At 39.9% G+C, this 17,050-nt stretch overlaps 1 protein-coding gene across 1 annotated transcript in view; it reads right to left on the bottom strand.

Annotated features, from left to right (window-relative positions):
* Positions 1-733: 733 nt before the first annotated feature.
* The window catches only part of mmut (methylmalonyl CoA mutase), a 32,863-nt gene continuing 16,546 nt past the window's right edge, over positions 734-17,050 (bottom strand). Inside the window, exons 9-13 of the mRNA XM_033648919.2 lie at positions 13,687-13,802; positions 12,267-12,398; positions 12,011-12,158; positions 6,492-6,659; positions 734-3,181 (exon numbers count right to left, since the gene is read on the bottom strand). Of these exons, the coding sequence (XP_033504810.1) occupies positions 3,053-3,181; positions 6,492-6,659; positions 12,011-12,158; positions 12,267-12,398; positions 13,687-13,802 (693 nt within the window). The 3' untranslated portion in view covers positions 734-3,052. The remainder of the gene's footprint in view (positions 3,182-6,491; positions 6,660-12,010; positions 12,159-12,266; positions 12,399-13,686; positions 13,803-17,050) is intronic.

The raw sequence follows: 17,050 nt of genomic DNA, 5'->3' as shown, positions 1-17,050 counted from the left end.
AGGCTGAAAATACTGAGCTCTAAGGGTAGAACTTGGCTGTGCTAAATAAACGTGAACCAAGATTCCGTTACTATGCGTATTATTTCTCGCTTAAAATGTTTTCAGAAATGTATTTTAGCTTACCGTTTGACTGTAATTTGAGGTCGTTTGTCACTGTTAGCAGCCTTTCGCCATTTTGTCCTCCGTGGACCAACCAACGGCCAACCTCGCACGTCATCCACCAGAGGTGGGGCGAAGTGCATTCTGGTAGATGTAGGTTTTCTACCTTTTCAGCAACTCTAAAGGCATAGCTCTTTTCCTCTGTTTTCTCTGATCATACAGCACAGATTTCAAAACTATCTGATATTATTCAATACTAAAAACGTATAAAAATACATTTTTAAGATTCTAATATAAATATGGAGTTATATATGTGAGACTGTAGCTGCTGCACTACAAAGTAACATGTCCTCTGACGTCAACACCCAAACGTGTTCGATTTCAAGCAAGTAACAAGCTGGAACCAGAAATTACTGTGCTCGTAATTGCTGCAAGGTTCAGTCTCTAACGAGTACATATGCTCCAACTCCATGAAGCCAATTACTGCAATGTAGTCAATGTCAAAATAGTATCAAAACAAATCACCCTCTCAATTACCACCAACTCTCATCCATTAAGTTTGAGATAGTACCTTCCAGTTATAGAAGTTGACTTCTGCCTTACCAGGCTTTAAAAAAAGATTTATTTCACCCACTTCATGTCCAGAGTTCACATACTTTATTTAGAGCAAAGAGCGCTCAATCTGGTTCACAATCACAAGTAGAAAAATACTATATCCAGCTGTTTCATAAATTGGTCTGTGGTTTTATCTCTGACAGAGGTTGGCTGAATTCAACATGATGCAATAGAGGCAAGAGAAAAAGACAACAGAAGGCCACATTCAAGATGATAATATCCATGAAAATAAAACCCAGGGGCAATGAAAGGTTTATTTTAATGTGAATTAGTACCCATCCGTCTCCACTGCTCTAGCACTATTACCACCCTGCATGCTAACTTCAAATTACACACATATTTCACAATTAAAACAGCACAAGTAGGATTATAGTGCTGTGGTGTAATGTTTTATATTGGATGCCAAAAAAGCGGATCTTATGCCAATGTTTCTATAACATATATTATGTTTTTTATGTCATGTGAGCTATGATTTATTGTTTGTTAAGTGTGAGTAGAAGTCTTAGGGTCCTCTCACACCAACCTCGTTTGGTCTGGACTTCTGGACTTTGAGGATTGATCCAAACAAAAATAACAGGTGTGAAAACTTCCCTGGGCCACGGTCTGGACCAAACAACCAAATCTTGGTCTGACGGTCTGGATCACACTAAACCATGGCTCAGTTCAGTTTGTCCATGAACAATGCAACATAACAAACTAAGCTGTGGTGGCACATGTGGAGAGGAGGCGACGTTATTACAAAGAGTCAGCTGGACAGTTTTCAATTATTTTCTGAGGATAAGAGCGGGATACAAGAGGATGGGAGAGCAGCTCACGTAGATGATGACAACAGGACATTGGTACGTTCTGTACAGTTCTTAACTGCACTTGCATAATTGCAATGTGAAACCAAAACGAACTGAATCAAATGTATACCACGTAAGAAAAACGCGAACCTGTGTTAACACCTTGGTTCAGACTTTCAGGTGTGAAAAGGCCCTAAATATAGTCTAATTTCTGTCAGAAATATTTAAGTATTTTCTGTTAAAGGGATAGTTCAGATTCTTTGAGGTACAGTTGTATGAGGTACTTATCCATAGTCAGTGTATTGCATATTGCACACAGCAGGTGTCAGACGGCACGTTCCCAGATTGGAGAAGCAGCAGCAGGAGTCCAACATGGAAGCTAAATAATGTACTACTAAAGATGAATTTTAGCTACCTAAAAAAATCAATATCAGTTTAAGTGTACATGATATTAAGAATATTTTCACCACTTTACCTTTCAGTCTGACAGGGAAGCCCCTGACTGCTTCAGTTCCCCATCTATGCTCTCGTCAAAACCACCAGACCCCACTGACAAAAACCTTAATTTAAGCTCGCTGAATTCAGGAGCTGCTGGTCCACTGCTGCTTCAGTCTTAGTTAGTTTGTGTTGTTGTGTGACTTTGGTGAATCCGAACTTGTCCTTTTTAATGCCAAAGTCACACAACAACACAAACAAAATACCTAACCGAGGCAGCAGTAAACCAGCTGCTCCTGTGTTCAGCAAATCAAATCACTGTTTTTCTCAATGGAGTCTGGCTGTGAAGAGAGCAATATAACGGCTTCACTTTCCAGTTGGAAATCACTGTCTGACATTAAGGTACAGCTGTGAAAATATTCTAAATATAGCGTACACATAAACTGATATTTTTAGGTGGCCAAAATATGTTTTGTTCCTAACCCCTCCACAGCAGTAGACTGTTTAACATCCATGACAGACTGCAGCCTGCTTCCCCAAACTGTGCGGGTGCTGTCTTTAGATTAACTACCTCATACAACCCCACTTCAAAAAATCTAAACTATCCCTTTAAAACTCTTAAGTGTTAAGCAAGAGGCAGTCTCACTCCTATTCTGGTCTTTGTAGGATACTAGCAGGATATTAATAATCTTATAACCACTGCAATACACACAGGCATCCTTCAAAAGTTGAAGTAATTCATTAAATGGCTGTTTACCCAACAGAAGATGTGAGAATATTTCTTTAGATTTTAACTACAGACTGTTTGTGATGTCATTCTTTTTTCTTTGTGAAGATACAGGACTGAAAAAGACAAACTGTGAGGACACTGTTAGTAATTAAAATCAAATTAGATAAACAGTAAATGCAGTGTTAATACAACCACATCACACCAGTAGGGTTTTAATCATCTTGACTGCTGTACATGCGTCTGTGTTCTCACACTGGGGAGTGATTTTTGTGGTTTTACAATCTTATGCTACGAATCAAACTGATTCTGTACACAAGCGTGAGCTCCCACTTGTGACTTTGCTGTTGCCACAACATGAATAAACAGTTCTTTTAGTTGTAGTCTGAGTTCACATGGCCTGCCGGATGTTTTCCAGGCTCTTCTCAATGTTGTCAATAACCTCCACTGCAGCTTGTGGGATCCTGGTTCCTGGGCCGAAGATGGCGCACACGCCGCTCTGGTACAAGAACTCGTAATCCTGCGTACACACAGAAGTAGAGCATTATCAGGGTTCCTATACATTTTGGAATTTCAAAATTCCATACTTTTCCATACCCTAATTTCCAGACTTCTCTGCGTTTTTTTTTCTCTCAGAGAATATGCGACATCTGAGTAAATATATCAGTGTATCATATTTCACATCATATTTAATTATTCTTAATAGGCGATTGTAGCCAAGCACCATAATGGCATGCAAATAAAAACTCAGGTAAGTTCAGTGTCTGGGCTGAGGCAAAAAGATTGGGACTCTGGGTGCAAGCGATGCAGTAACGAGACGTCAGTGTTTTTTCCTTTCATGTGGCTCAGAATCGCCTTCTCCCCCATGTTGGCGATGTCAAACAATTTCACACAAAGCTTGCATCTAGCTCTGTGTGTGAATTGGGAATCCTTGGCCAACCAGTATTTATATACGGTATCGTCAAGCCATCCATCCAAAAACTTGCATCTACCTGGGGGGCTGGAAGAGGGTCATGGGGCAGCGGACTGGACATACCACTTGTCAATCAGGTAAACACACACAAACTGTGCTTGGCCCGGCATAAAACACGATCCGGACTGATTACATTATTTTTGGAAATACCTAATTTTCTATTTTAGAAAACAGTATTTTAGAACAGTGGTAATAGTCTGGAAACATAAATATTTTTCCATACTTTATTTTTAATTTTCCATACCTTTTAATACCTGGAAATTGATCAAATTTATTTCCATACTTTTCCTACTTGTGTAGGAACCCTGCATTATGAAGTGTAGTTAATGAGGATTCAGATTTATTCATGTAGAGAAATAAGGATGTGTTAGTTATGCTTATGCAAGGCAGCGCTGCATGCAATCAAGGAAACCTATAGTAAGGATGTGTTAGTTATGCTTACGCAAGGCGGCGCTGCATGCAATCAAGGAAACCTATAGTAAGGATGTGTTAGTTATGCTTATGCAAGACGGCGCTGCATGCAATCAAGGAAACCTATAGTGTGCTACTAATAATTACATGTATCAGGGGGGTCCTAATCACTTCAGATTGGCTCTTTGTCCACATGATGGCAGGATGACATTTCATTTGCTTATCTGTGTGCTTTCCAAGTGAGCTACATAGTAGTCTCGCTCATCAGACCTTTCTCAAGAAAAGAAAGGTCTGGCTGGGCCGACTCTCACTTTGAGATTGGAGAAAAAAACGCCCCGGCTGCTTGTATTTCTTTCAACCAATCACAATCGTTCTGGGCAGTGCCACAGCAACGGAGCGCTTGCAAAAATATTGCCGGGGGAAACAGGTTTTGGTGTAACACACACACAAAAATATCGCCTACAGGACACAAACCATGGCAGAAAAATGGCTACATCCACGCAAGACCAAACACCGCAAAAGTTATTAAAGGACGTGCTGAAAACTGCAACCAGAGGTGGTAGGCCGGGACGTCAGCAGGTGGGTCGTTCCGCCCAATGAGAGGCTGATCTATGCAGCGAACTTCTGCCCACTCAGACTAGCTACATAGTGGCCTCCACACTCGCTGACTGAGCCCTCACAGACATCAGTCATCCCTTAGTCTGTGCTCTGCTACAGACTGGAAGACCCAGCAGAGAATGGTGAGGACTGCAGAGAATAATGTCAGAACCTCTCACTACTCCTTCCATTGGACATTGGACACAAACGCTGCCTGACACGTGCACGCAACATCACTAAGGACTCCACACACCCCCATCATTGACTGTTCTCCCTGCTGGCCTCTAGCAAGAGATACCTCAGCATCAGAAGCAGAGAAGCCAGCTTCATCCCTCAAGCCATCAGACTCCTGAACTCCATAAGATGATTACCCTCTTACACACCATCCACTTACACTGAACTCAGTCGATAAACCCCTTCTCACACTCTCACTGATCTCTGGTCTGAGCTCGACAGACTTTTATTTGCATTATATTTATTATTTGCACTGGAACTTTTGCTGCTGATGTGTAGCTTTATTCATTTTTATTCAGGGAGTCAAATGCAAGGAAACTTATGGTAAATAAATCAGTGAGGTCGGGTGAAGTCTGCACCCGAAATAAACGCTCTAAAAGTCTGCAGAAAGTCCACTTGAGGCCCCTTGCAGACTGGATAAAATGTGGATTTCAGAGTTACTATGACTGGATTTTGTCACTGTCCTAAGGGTTCTTAAACTTCATAAATTGTTGTAATTCAACGTCTCTTTTTTAAAGATATTTTGGGGTTTTTTTTGCCTTTGTCCTTACAGGTTTCGTCAGTGCTCCATCATGTTTGCGTGTCTTCAATAACCTCACATCATCTACTGGGGCTGCAGTAGCTCAGTCCATAGGGACTTGGCTTGGGAACCAGGGGGTTGCCAGTTCATGTCCTAAATTAACCACAGAGGCCCAAAATACACACACAGATAGCTATACATGCATTGAACTGGCACCTCTCCAGCTACTAGCCCACGCTCCAAACATGGAGCTTCAATAAAATACATAAATGTGATATATGTAAAAGAAACTGTAAACCACGTACAATGTATAAGGCTGTCTCACACACATATGTATAAATAGACAGCATGTTAATATCAGTCATTATATACTCATCATAAACTTCATCAGACTGCATCCAGGAAATGTCAAAACTTGTTTTACCAACATTTTAATCAATAACATTCTGAAAATGATTCTTCTGATTAAAAAAAGGATTTTAATTCTCCAGAAATGTTAATTTTTTATTAAGAAGCCATTAATGTTTTAGAAATGGATTTGTCTTTGGTTATTAGTGAAATTGCAATTACGGCCTTGATGCTCTGGCATGTGGCCTCGCAAAAATTGCCCCCTGCAGTCCAAATTGCCCTGCCTCTAAAATGACAATTCCAGGCCTGACACTAACATAAGTTTTCATTTCCTTGTTGTGTGCTTTTCATTTCCATCATCTTTCAGAGGGCACAGCTAAGTGCACACAGTGTGGTGGGATTATTAACATGAATGCCAGCTCATTATGTTGAATGCTGTAATCAAACTGACACCAGCACCTCACGCAGCCTCTCTGAGGCTCATTAGAAGATTAAATCCTCCGGGTCGGCTTTAATTACTGAGAAAGAAAATGCCTCACGCGTGCTGGGAAAAACTGATGCTTTCACTGATTTTGAAAAACATCAACATTAGCTTGACAAATACAGATAAGAAAAAACACATGTTTACATGCAAGTGTCCGTCATTAGTATGCACACAGTCACATCACTGTTGTGTCACAGAATAAACAGGACGACAGGAAATGAGTGGCACACGATAGAGATTTGATAATCAAAGTCAAAGGCTACCTGTGGTGGGATGACGCCCCCACAGATTACGAGGATATCGGGCCTGTTGAGCTTCCGTAGTTCTTTGATGAGCTCCGGAACCAGGGTCTTGTGTCCTGCGGCAAGCGTGCTGACCCCAACGCAGTGTACATCTGCATCAACCGCCTGCTGGGCGACCTCAAGGGGAGTCTGTTCACCCAGGAGTCAGACATGGAAAAACAAAGACAACACAACTTTGAGTGACATGTATGAAACATGAGAAAATACCAACATTTAAAATACAGCCACACAACTGAAGTAAAAGTATAAATCCATTTCTGGTTTTCCATTCCATCTCATTTTTACAGCTGAATCCAAAACCTTAAGGCTACAATACTGACACAAAAGGAATCATTTTGTTGTTCAATTTAATTTATATGGCGAATTTAGATTTGGTGAATGGTTGGAAGAGGATGATAAGAGCTCTAATTATCTCCAGCAGACAGAAGCTTGAAGGGGGTCATGTGTGTATGTACAGGAGTGAGTGTCTGTCTATCCGCAGCTTATCTTGCAAACAAATGGACCAGTCAAACTAATATTTTGTGAGCACCTTTAATACTGTATGTATGCTAAAAGATTCCCCCGGAGGAATAGACAATTCAAAATTAGATCTCTTCGTTGTCCAGCCTATTTCTCCCAGACAGAACTGAGCTGGATATAACATTAATATGAGATTTTGATCATTTTCTCATACTTTTTAAAACCAGCTCCTGACAAACAGCCTTCCTCTTGTGTCAGCCCGATCCTAATTTATCATCTTAATATGTTCTTTTTCCTTTCTCACTGCAGTAATCTTTATGTGTCTGAAATAATCATCTTATGAGACAACAGTAAGATCCAAAAGAAAACTTAATTGGCAAATAAATGAGCGTGCACCGTTTCAGAAGTTTGTCTCAGTGATCAAATTCAAGTCTCAACTTCTAGTCTCAACAACTATACTGTCTGATCTCAGAGTCAAGACATCTCGAAAGAAAGCAAAAGAACTCCTGCTAATTTATTCTTGTGCTTGGTGAAGCGGCGGGGGATTTAGTAATCTCCAAATAAAGAGCTGCTTTATTTCTGATGTAACACAGAAGACTCTGGGTCTCATGGTTGTGGTGATTCATAATAGCTGAATAGCTGAGTAATTTCATATTGTCGCTGACTGCTGACTCCTCACTCCTCTTAATCAGCTGACAGGAGCCAGCATTATTCTGTCGGTAATGCAAAAGTTAGCATCGCACTGGTTCCCTCGTCAAAAAGCGAATGGGATTTTTCCATTGGATTTAAGATTAGTACTAAAAATAAGCTCTGTTATGATACTTACACGTTTTGATCAGGAAGATAATCTTCACACACTTTTATGGTTATTGAAGCCTAAAGGCAGTCGTCAGAAGTAAAAAGCTAACGTTAAAAACGGCTATAAACAAACTACACTGTGGTCATATGACCCAACGACACCACCATAACAAGTCTGTAAAGCCATGTTCGGCACAGCTCGGCATGATGACGTTCTGTAGTCTCATTTAGCCACTTGTTCGCACCCACCTTTTTTAAGACACATAAAAGCTTCAAAGTTTACAAGTGGGGAATTTACTGACGTATTTTATGTGTAAGAGCAAAACATGATAGTCTCTTAAAGGAAATGGCCACTTTAGAATGAAAATACAGACAGTACTTATTGACCCTCAGGCCGACAAGAAGTCCAGGGTAGTTTTTTAATCTACAAAACTCATTCAGGGTATCGGAGGATAACAGCTAGCCGGATTTTTCCATACACTTGAAGTGCATGAAACCCACATTTTGAAAATGTAATAAAACTCAGCCAATATATTTCAAAAACGTCAGAACGGCTCATCCGTCGTAATCTGAGTGCCCTGAAGCCGCGGCATGCAAAATTGACTTGAAAAGACGTAATTTACCCCGAACGAGTTTTGTGGATTAAAAAACTACACTGGACTTCTTGTCGGCATGAGGGTCAGTAAGTACTGCCTGTATTTTCATTCTGAAGTGGCCATTTCCTTTAAGCTTGTGTTAACCACAGACCTTACTTCAGGCATCTAATGAAAAACTCATTAAAAAAACCCATTGACTTTAAGATGAGGGAACTGGAATGTTAACTCATTCCTGGGTTTTAAGGACTCATTCCTGGTGGACTCAATTGGCTCGGCTAAAAACAACAAGCTTTACCGTCTGTTACAGGCCACATTTTGGTTTTCATTTTGGCTCAAAAACTGACTTCCATAGAAATGTTTGGTATCATTTAAAACTGGACCAGATCAATTCCATACCCACTATGTTATGATCCACTAAAGTTATGCCTGGTTCACATTACACGACATTTCTGTCTGTTCCAACAATCACTATGTCACATGACGCGATTGTGGAGTCATAAAATCGTGCCATGACTTGGCCGACAGACATGGCAGACTGCACGATGGTCCACACCAATTATCCCCGGTCGTCTTTCACAACTTGTGTGATGTCATCGGGTATTCTTGTCCTATTTTTATAACCTTTACTATTATTTCAGTCACTGTGTCAGCTGACATTGGGCTGATATTGTGTAGTGTGAACCAGGCATTAGACATGATGCGAGATTAATTAGGCCCCATTTCAGTTATCTCTGCCACCATCTTGACTGTAAGGGAGCTGGGAGGGACAATTCTACGAGTTTTGTTCCGTCTGTCACACAGGGTTATACCACAGTGGGAGTATTTCAGAATGTCGGTGATGATTCTCAGTCATCCAGGTCATGGTAATAATAAGCGCTATGTCGTGGGCAACTAGACTTGCTTGCGTTTCTTGAAGACGTTTCACCTCTCATCCATGAAGCTTCTTCAATTCTAAATGACTGGTGCAGATTCACTGGCTTTAAACTCTGTGTGGGTGTGAACCCTTACAGGGTCGTTGAGTCTATGTTGTTTTGTTTTTGTGTCTCTTCCTCTCTGTCCGTTCTGGGTCTTTCTGAGGTTTTTGTAAAGGCCTAGTTGGGGAAGTAACCACAGGTGCTTCCCTGATATGTTTGTGTTCCTTCACTGTCCTCTGTCCTTGTCCACAAGCTGGGAGTCATCAGAACCCCGAACCATCGGGCTGAAAAAGTGCCAACGAGGACGGAGGGGAAGGTGAAGGAACACAAACACATCAGGGAAGCACTTAAAACCTGTGACTTCCCCAACTGGGCCTTTGCAAAAACCTCTAAAAGACCCACAAGAGACAGACAGAGAGGAAGAGACACAAAAACAAACAACATAGTCAAGCTTGTCCATCCTAAGGATAAAACACCCTGGCAGAAGCAGAGAAATGCACTGTATGCACTCCAATGCAGCCAGGAATGCACAGATTTTCACATAACAGCACAGGAGAGCCAGCTCATCAGGTCAAGACCCAGCTGGCCATTTATATCTACAGGAGAAGGGACACTCCCTCAAGGACAGCAATGTGAACATCTTGGCCAGGGAAGACAGATGGGTTGAAAGAGGCGTGAAAGAAGCCGTCTACGTCAAACTGGAATTTCCATCTTTAAACAGAGGAGGTAGCCTACGACACCACTTATCACCCACCTACAATGCAGTCTTGGGATCCCTCCCCAGACGACTTCACACCCATTCACACCTGGTCCCACTTGACCCTAACGACACACATGATGGCTAGGTGGGTCAACGACTCACATGTGACCTCAACGACTCTGTAAGGGTTCACACCCACACAGTGTTTAAAGGCTGTGACTCTGCACCCGTCATTTAGAACTCAAGAAGCAAGCAAGTGCAGTTGCCTACGATATAGCACCTACGAGCATTTCAGAAGCCTTATATATTTTATATTATATCTTTTATTATGTTGGTAACCATTATTGGCATTATTGGCCTCATTACTGTCATGCACTGTAAAGCACACCCTCACATGTAATATTGCTTAAGTAAGTTCCTGATGTAAGCTGCACTACTGTAAGTTACTGTATCACAGAAAAGGGCAGACACATGCTCAATAGGTCAGATAGTCATCAGGATTTTGCACATCACACTGATATAGTCCCATGATATTCAATGTTTCAACATATCACAAGAGGCCGTTTGATAATTGTGAAATCTCTGATCAAGCGACAAACAAAAAACTGTCTGTGAATCTGTATCTGTGGCATGTAATTAGTTTAAAGGGCAATGAAGCACGATTTGCAATATCAAACCAAAGTCACGGTAACACTGTGGAGTGATAAACAGGGAGGTGTGCCTCTACACATTTTCTGCCCTCTCAGGTCAGACCACATTAAATGTTCGGTATGACATCATCAAATGGAGTTACATTTTTTGGATGGTTTTAATTATACTTTAACACCAGGAATGGAAGCAGTCAAAGTGCTTGCAGACCTGTTTTACAGCGAATGTTTTAACTTCTCATTGCAGGAAAAGCACAGGTGCAATTAATAAGATTAACAATGCCTTTGTTCCATTTGAGAGTGCCAGTAAGTGCTGCAGTGAGTGAGCATGCACAATGACAGGACACTGGTACTCAAACACCTGAATGAAATGAAGCCATTGTTAATAAAGGTCATTAGCTGCACCTGTGTTTGACAAATCCAAATGTCAGAAATAACAGAAAGGTTTATAACCCTTTTTTTACTCCAAATGTTTCGGCATTTTAAGTTCCATGTCATTCAAAACTCCCATTATAAATATGATCACATTAGGAAACAGAAATAAAGGGAAATTTAGAACTAAAAGGGAAATGTTTGTGACTATTTAATTGGAACAGACCTGGCTTTCTTGCTCTTATTATGCACTGCAGCAGTTATCATACTATACAGTTTAACTGCATCACAACTGTATCATGTTTTACCATGTACAGGCATGAGTATTTGTATTTTTCAGTGCACCTGGTTTCAATAAAACATCAATTAAGAGCCCTTTTAGCGTCTGATAGTTTGCCAGTTGGTACATTCCTAAATACAAAGAGCTGTTTGGCAAACACTGGAGGAAGAGGAAGAAGTAGAAGAAGAAGAAGAAGAAGAGCAAATCTTTGAAGTTGTGTAGGACTTAGAATATCAGTAAATAATAGATATATTAGTAGATATCTATAATAGATAGATAGATAGATAGATACGTAACCATTAGAAACTCACTACTACTGAACTTTGACAGAGCAGCAAGCGATGTCTCCTCCTGAATATATTTCTCGCTTTTCCCCCAATGGTCTGAAGGAGTCACTAAATTTGTCACGATTTGCTTTTTAGAAATAAAGTTGCTAAGAGGGTCTGAAAAGTCACTAAATCGGACGAGAAAGTCAAGTGTCAAAACTGTGTTAGCCTGAGGCTGAGTGCGCTGCTAGCATGGGGCTAAAGCCAACCTAAAACTATAATACATTTTGCAATTCTCTTTTTATCTACACCTTACCTTTTGTTCTCACTATATTCATTCATTCACAATTACTTCTCAAGAGGTGACCTTAACTGAAATGCCTGTTTTTTTTCTATTTAACTGCAGTTGATGTGAATGTGTAGCTCCACTCTACTGTCAGACACTGACCTGAAACAGTGGTCCGATGTCCACATCAAAGCCCAGATCAGCAAACCCTGTGGCGATGACTTTGGCACCCCTGTCGTGACCATCCTGGCCCATCTTTGCCACCAGCAGTCGAGGGTTTCTGCCCTCGTGCTTCTTAAAATCTGCAACTCTGAGATTGGAAGACAAATTGGAAAGAAACCCTTATGCAACTCAATCAATCTGAGCAATCAGTCTGTGTATAATAAATGTTATAATGCAAATTAGTTTTATTTCCCACCTATTGTGAGCTGCAGCGATCTCTTCATGCTCCCCGAACTCGCTGCGGTAAGCACCGCTCACCATCCTGGTGCTGGCCTTGTGTTCACCAAACACTTTCTTCATGGCGTCAGTTATTTCACCAACTGAACATCTAAACAATATATATACACACGTTATTATTTGTTTTTAAGGCACTGCATGGACACATACCTGCTTACATATCTGAACTGCTCATCCCCTATTCCACCTTTGATCATTCCTGTGTTTTTATATCTATGTTAGGCACTGTTCAACATTTGCTGTTTTTAAATGTGCTTTATAAATAAATCTGACTTAACTTGACAGCATCTTCCATCATATATTTTCACCTTATGACGATAAATAATGCAAACTAGTCACTCAATTTGTTCCAACTCATTTTAAGACTTCCACATTCAATTAACTGAATAAAAAGGCCCTTGTTTTTTTTTCATTTTATTGCAGTATGCTTGATTATCTGTATAATTTATTGTCATGCCTTTTTTAGTGGTTGTGCCACAGAGCAGAAAGACTTACACTAGTCATCTGTCAGAAAGTATAAAGCAAAACACAACAATTCTTATTTTCCAAGTGATTATTAACCAATGAAAACACAGTTATGAAATTATATACAATTTCTGCCAACAGATGCCCCTGAATCCTACACACTGGACCTTGAAGTCATCTCAGTTATTCAATGCTGGTTCCTCTCAGCATGTTGGCTGTCAACAGCATGTGGGCTCTTTGTCAGATCTGTTTTCTTTAAGGCTTAACAGAATCAGATATCCACGTGTATGTGTGTGGGCCTTACATAGAGGTCAAATAGTACATCTCATAATGTTGGTTATAAGACTTCTTTTCCCATGTGACATCATGCTGGTCTTACCAGTAACTTCTTTGCTAGTTATTATCTGACTTTAGTATTCTGGCAGCTTTAAAAAGATATGTATGGAGCTTGAATTTCATCTATGTCCAAACACATGGTCCTCAGCTAAAAGACATCTGATTCTAAAGTAATTTTAATTAAATCTGATTAAATATTTTAAGACAATCCTTTTTCCTGCAATTACTGCTTTGCCACTGATGAGTTCTACTGCGACATGAACTGCCACATGACAGTATGAAGAAATAAGGGCCACAGATACACTGCTAGAGGCTGATGAACAAAAGAGCTCTGGAGAAAAACACCACATGAATATCATGGACATGTGCAAATCAAGTTCACATGTTTTCAAAGCATCAGAGGGTCATGAAAAGGGGAACCTCCTGACACACCAGTTATAAATTGTTATAGGTCATCTGGTGTTCCTACTAAACCTTTTCACAGAGTTCATTTGAGAATAATTAGGCGAAGGAAAGGCAGGAAACATTAAGATGCATGTCGTATGTGAAACTTAAGTCATGCAGACGTAAGTTCTGACCTGGCTCGTGCCGCCTCTACAGCCAGGGCTAAAAGGTTGCCCTCCCTGGTTCGGGCACACTCCTCAATGGCTGCCAGGCACTTTGCCGCTACCTCTGGGTCACGACTCGCCCTCACCTGCAACACAGAAAGTAGGCAAGATGCCATAAACATAGCATTTTTAGTTTTTGCCTGCACAACATTTTTATCATGAATAGAATTTACTACATACAGTGTGTATGGATGAGTCAACTGGGAAAACTTCTGTGTTCTGTTCTGTATGTGCTCTTTAAAGAGACTGAAAGGATTAAAACAGCTTAAAGAGATTTCTTACGGCAGATATTTTGGCTCATCCTTTCAGGAAAAGCACAGGTGTTACTGATAACATCAATGAAACCTCGGTTCCATTTTAGTGCGCCAGTAAACTCTGCAGTAAAAACCCAGCGCAGAGTACAGCATCACAAACATGAGGAGAAACTTCACAGATGTTCTTCACTCTAATCCCCAACATGCACACATGCACAGATTTAAAGAAATAATAGCGCTTCATAAACTGCAGGAACTTATTAAGATTATCATGCCAGAGGAAGCCAAGTTTTATTTTGCAGAAGATATTTAGTGCGTCCACTTGACACTAGAAGGGCTTCAGACACATACTTGTACACAGCTGTAGATGTTAATTACGTTTAATCACGGGTGAGCACATGTAACATTTGTCATCTGTGTTTCGATCAATATTGTGACTCTAACATTACTTGTAAAAGCAATTGATGACTGTTTGCAAGAAAAACAAATATAAAAGTTACCCATATACAAAAAGCTGAATCCAAATATTTCAAGAGGTTTTTTGAGTAATGATGTCAAAACCAAAAATTGTTATAATTGCACCTGGTCTCCTCTAATCAGTTGTGTATTGGTGCGATTTTTATACACCAGCGGCGCCGCTAAAAAAACAAATAGAGAAAACAATGTACATTATCTCTTACATGATCTCATGGGGAAGCAGATGTAATCTAGAATTACCGCCCCGAGGTTGTGTGCCTCTGCACACCACTCAAGTTTCTGTTACAGTTACATCCATGTACATCCAAAAGTGTTTTATGCAGAATATTATGATGTCACAGTGAAGTTCACCTTTGGCCTTTCAGATATAATCAGAATCAGAAATACTTTATTGATCCCCCAGGGGAAATTATTTAAAACAAGCAGGAGCGACTACAACAGGCTGCACGTGTGGGCGCATGCGCACTATCCATGTCCATGTCATCACGTCATTTCATGCTATTAGACATTTGTTTGAGGTTTTGTCATAATCAGCATAAGAATTCTTGTGTTATGGCCCTATTTGTGAGGTCACAGTGACCTTGACCTTTAACTTTCAACCTGTTATCAGTTTACTCTTCAGTAAAAGTGGCCGTTTGTGTCAAATTTGAAAAAATTCCTTTAAGGTGTTCTTGAGATATCAAGTTTTGTCATAATCAGCATAAGAATTCTTGTGTTATGGCCATATTTGTGAGGTCACAGTGACCTTGACCTTTAACTTTCAACCTGTTATCAGTTTACTCTTCAGTAAAAGTGGCTGTTTGTGTCGAATTTGAAAGAATTCCTTTAAGGTGTTCTTGAGATATCAAGTTTTGTCATAATCAGCATAAGAATTCTTGTGTTATGGCCATATTTGTGAGGTCACAGTGACCTTGACCTTTAACTTTCAACCTGTTATCAGTTTACTCTTCAGTAAAAGTGGCCGTTTGTGTCAAATTTGAAAAAATTCCTTTAAGGTGTTCTTGAGATATCAAGTTTTGTCATAATCAGCATAAGAATTCTTGTGTTATGGCCATATTTGTGAGGTCACAGTGACCTTGACCTTTAACTTTCAACCTGTTATCAGTTTACTCTTCAGTAAAAGTGGCTGTTTGTGTCGAATTTGAAAGAATTCCTTTAAGGTGTTCTTGAGATATCCCGTTCACGAGAATGAGATGGGTGCAAGGTCACAGTGATCTTGACCTTTTACGACCAAATCTAATCAGTTCATCGTTGAATCCTAGTGGACGTTTGTGCCAAAGTTGGAGAAATTCCCTCAAACGATTCTTGACATAACATTAACAGAGATGTGATGGACAGATGGACGGATGGACGGACAATCGGTAATGAGGCATAATAAAACACATCAGACTTAGTGTGCAAAGTTTCTGTGCGTCACAGTTTTTATCAGATGACGGATTTATCTTGAGTCATTTATTCATTATTTCTAATTCTATGCTTTTATTCAAATAAGGGACTGTTCGTTATTTATGAGGGGGAAGTGGTGGTGAAAAAAGGGGGAGGCATGTCAAATAATTTTTCAAGCACTGGGGCGGGACTTATGTTTTCTATTTTGGCTTTGGGAAGGGGTGTTCAAATTGAAATGGTTGTATTTTACATTTATTTTAGTGCCAATTTTTCAAGAAAATGTGGCATGTTTTCTTTAAAAATTGTTAAAATTACAGCATTTATCATAACCATTAACTGTAAAAATAAAATTTATTAATGGGTTTTCAAATTTCCAACGGTCCTTGGACACATTATGTGGGACAAACACAAACACACACAAAAAAACCCCACATCTGACTGTAAAATAGTGAGATTTTCCACCAGTCACTCAGGGAGGCTCAAGGAAAAATCTGAAGGTTTGAATATTTGAAGCTTCAGGGAGAGTCAAAATAAAATAAAATTTGATAAGCCACACCCTAGGTTCCCCCTCCTCTGATAAATAACGAACAGTCCCTAATGTTATACATTTCATTTCAATTCATTGCCCTCCTGCATATAATTCATGCACATTATAAATCCAGAATATTGATATAAGAGGATATCTACTGCAGTATTCAAAATAATGATAAAACACATTCTTCACATTTACTCAAACAGAATGGCAACTGAAACAAACTCTTGTGATCCTGGTAAAATATATATAATATACTGTATATACATACATAAAATATGTTTTTTCTGTTCATCTCCATGTGTGACAGATTTCAGTATATTCATCATGTTACTTATTTCGACATGAGAACTGTGAGTCTCAGTATCAATATGAGGATTTTCTGGAGAGGTGATGAACAACACTGAATAAGCACATGTGTTTGCAACTTCCCCTGAGGATCTTTGTTGCATGTGAGTGTCTTCATTATCTCCCTGTGTTTTCTGTCTGTCTTTACTGTCAACGATGAAACAAAATGCCAAAACAAACACACCAAAAAAGCTAATGAACATTTGTATGTGTTCTATATATCAGGGCTGAGGTCATCTCAACACAGCACCTAAGTTGACAACAGTGACAATGTTTTTCTGTCTTTAAATGCGATGGTGTTTTTCTCTGAGTATTTACTTGGACAAAAGCTAAAGGT

This window comes from Epinephelus lanceolatus, chromosome 13 (genome assembly GCF_041903045.1).
Source record: "Epinephelus lanceolatus isolate andai-2023 chromosome 13, ASM4190304v1, whole genome shotgun sequence".
NCBI lineage: Eukaryota > Metazoa > Chordata > Actinopteri > Perciformes > Serranidae > Epinephelus > Epinephelus lanceolatus.
This window is presented reverse-complemented; position numbering and strand designations above follow the sequence as displayed.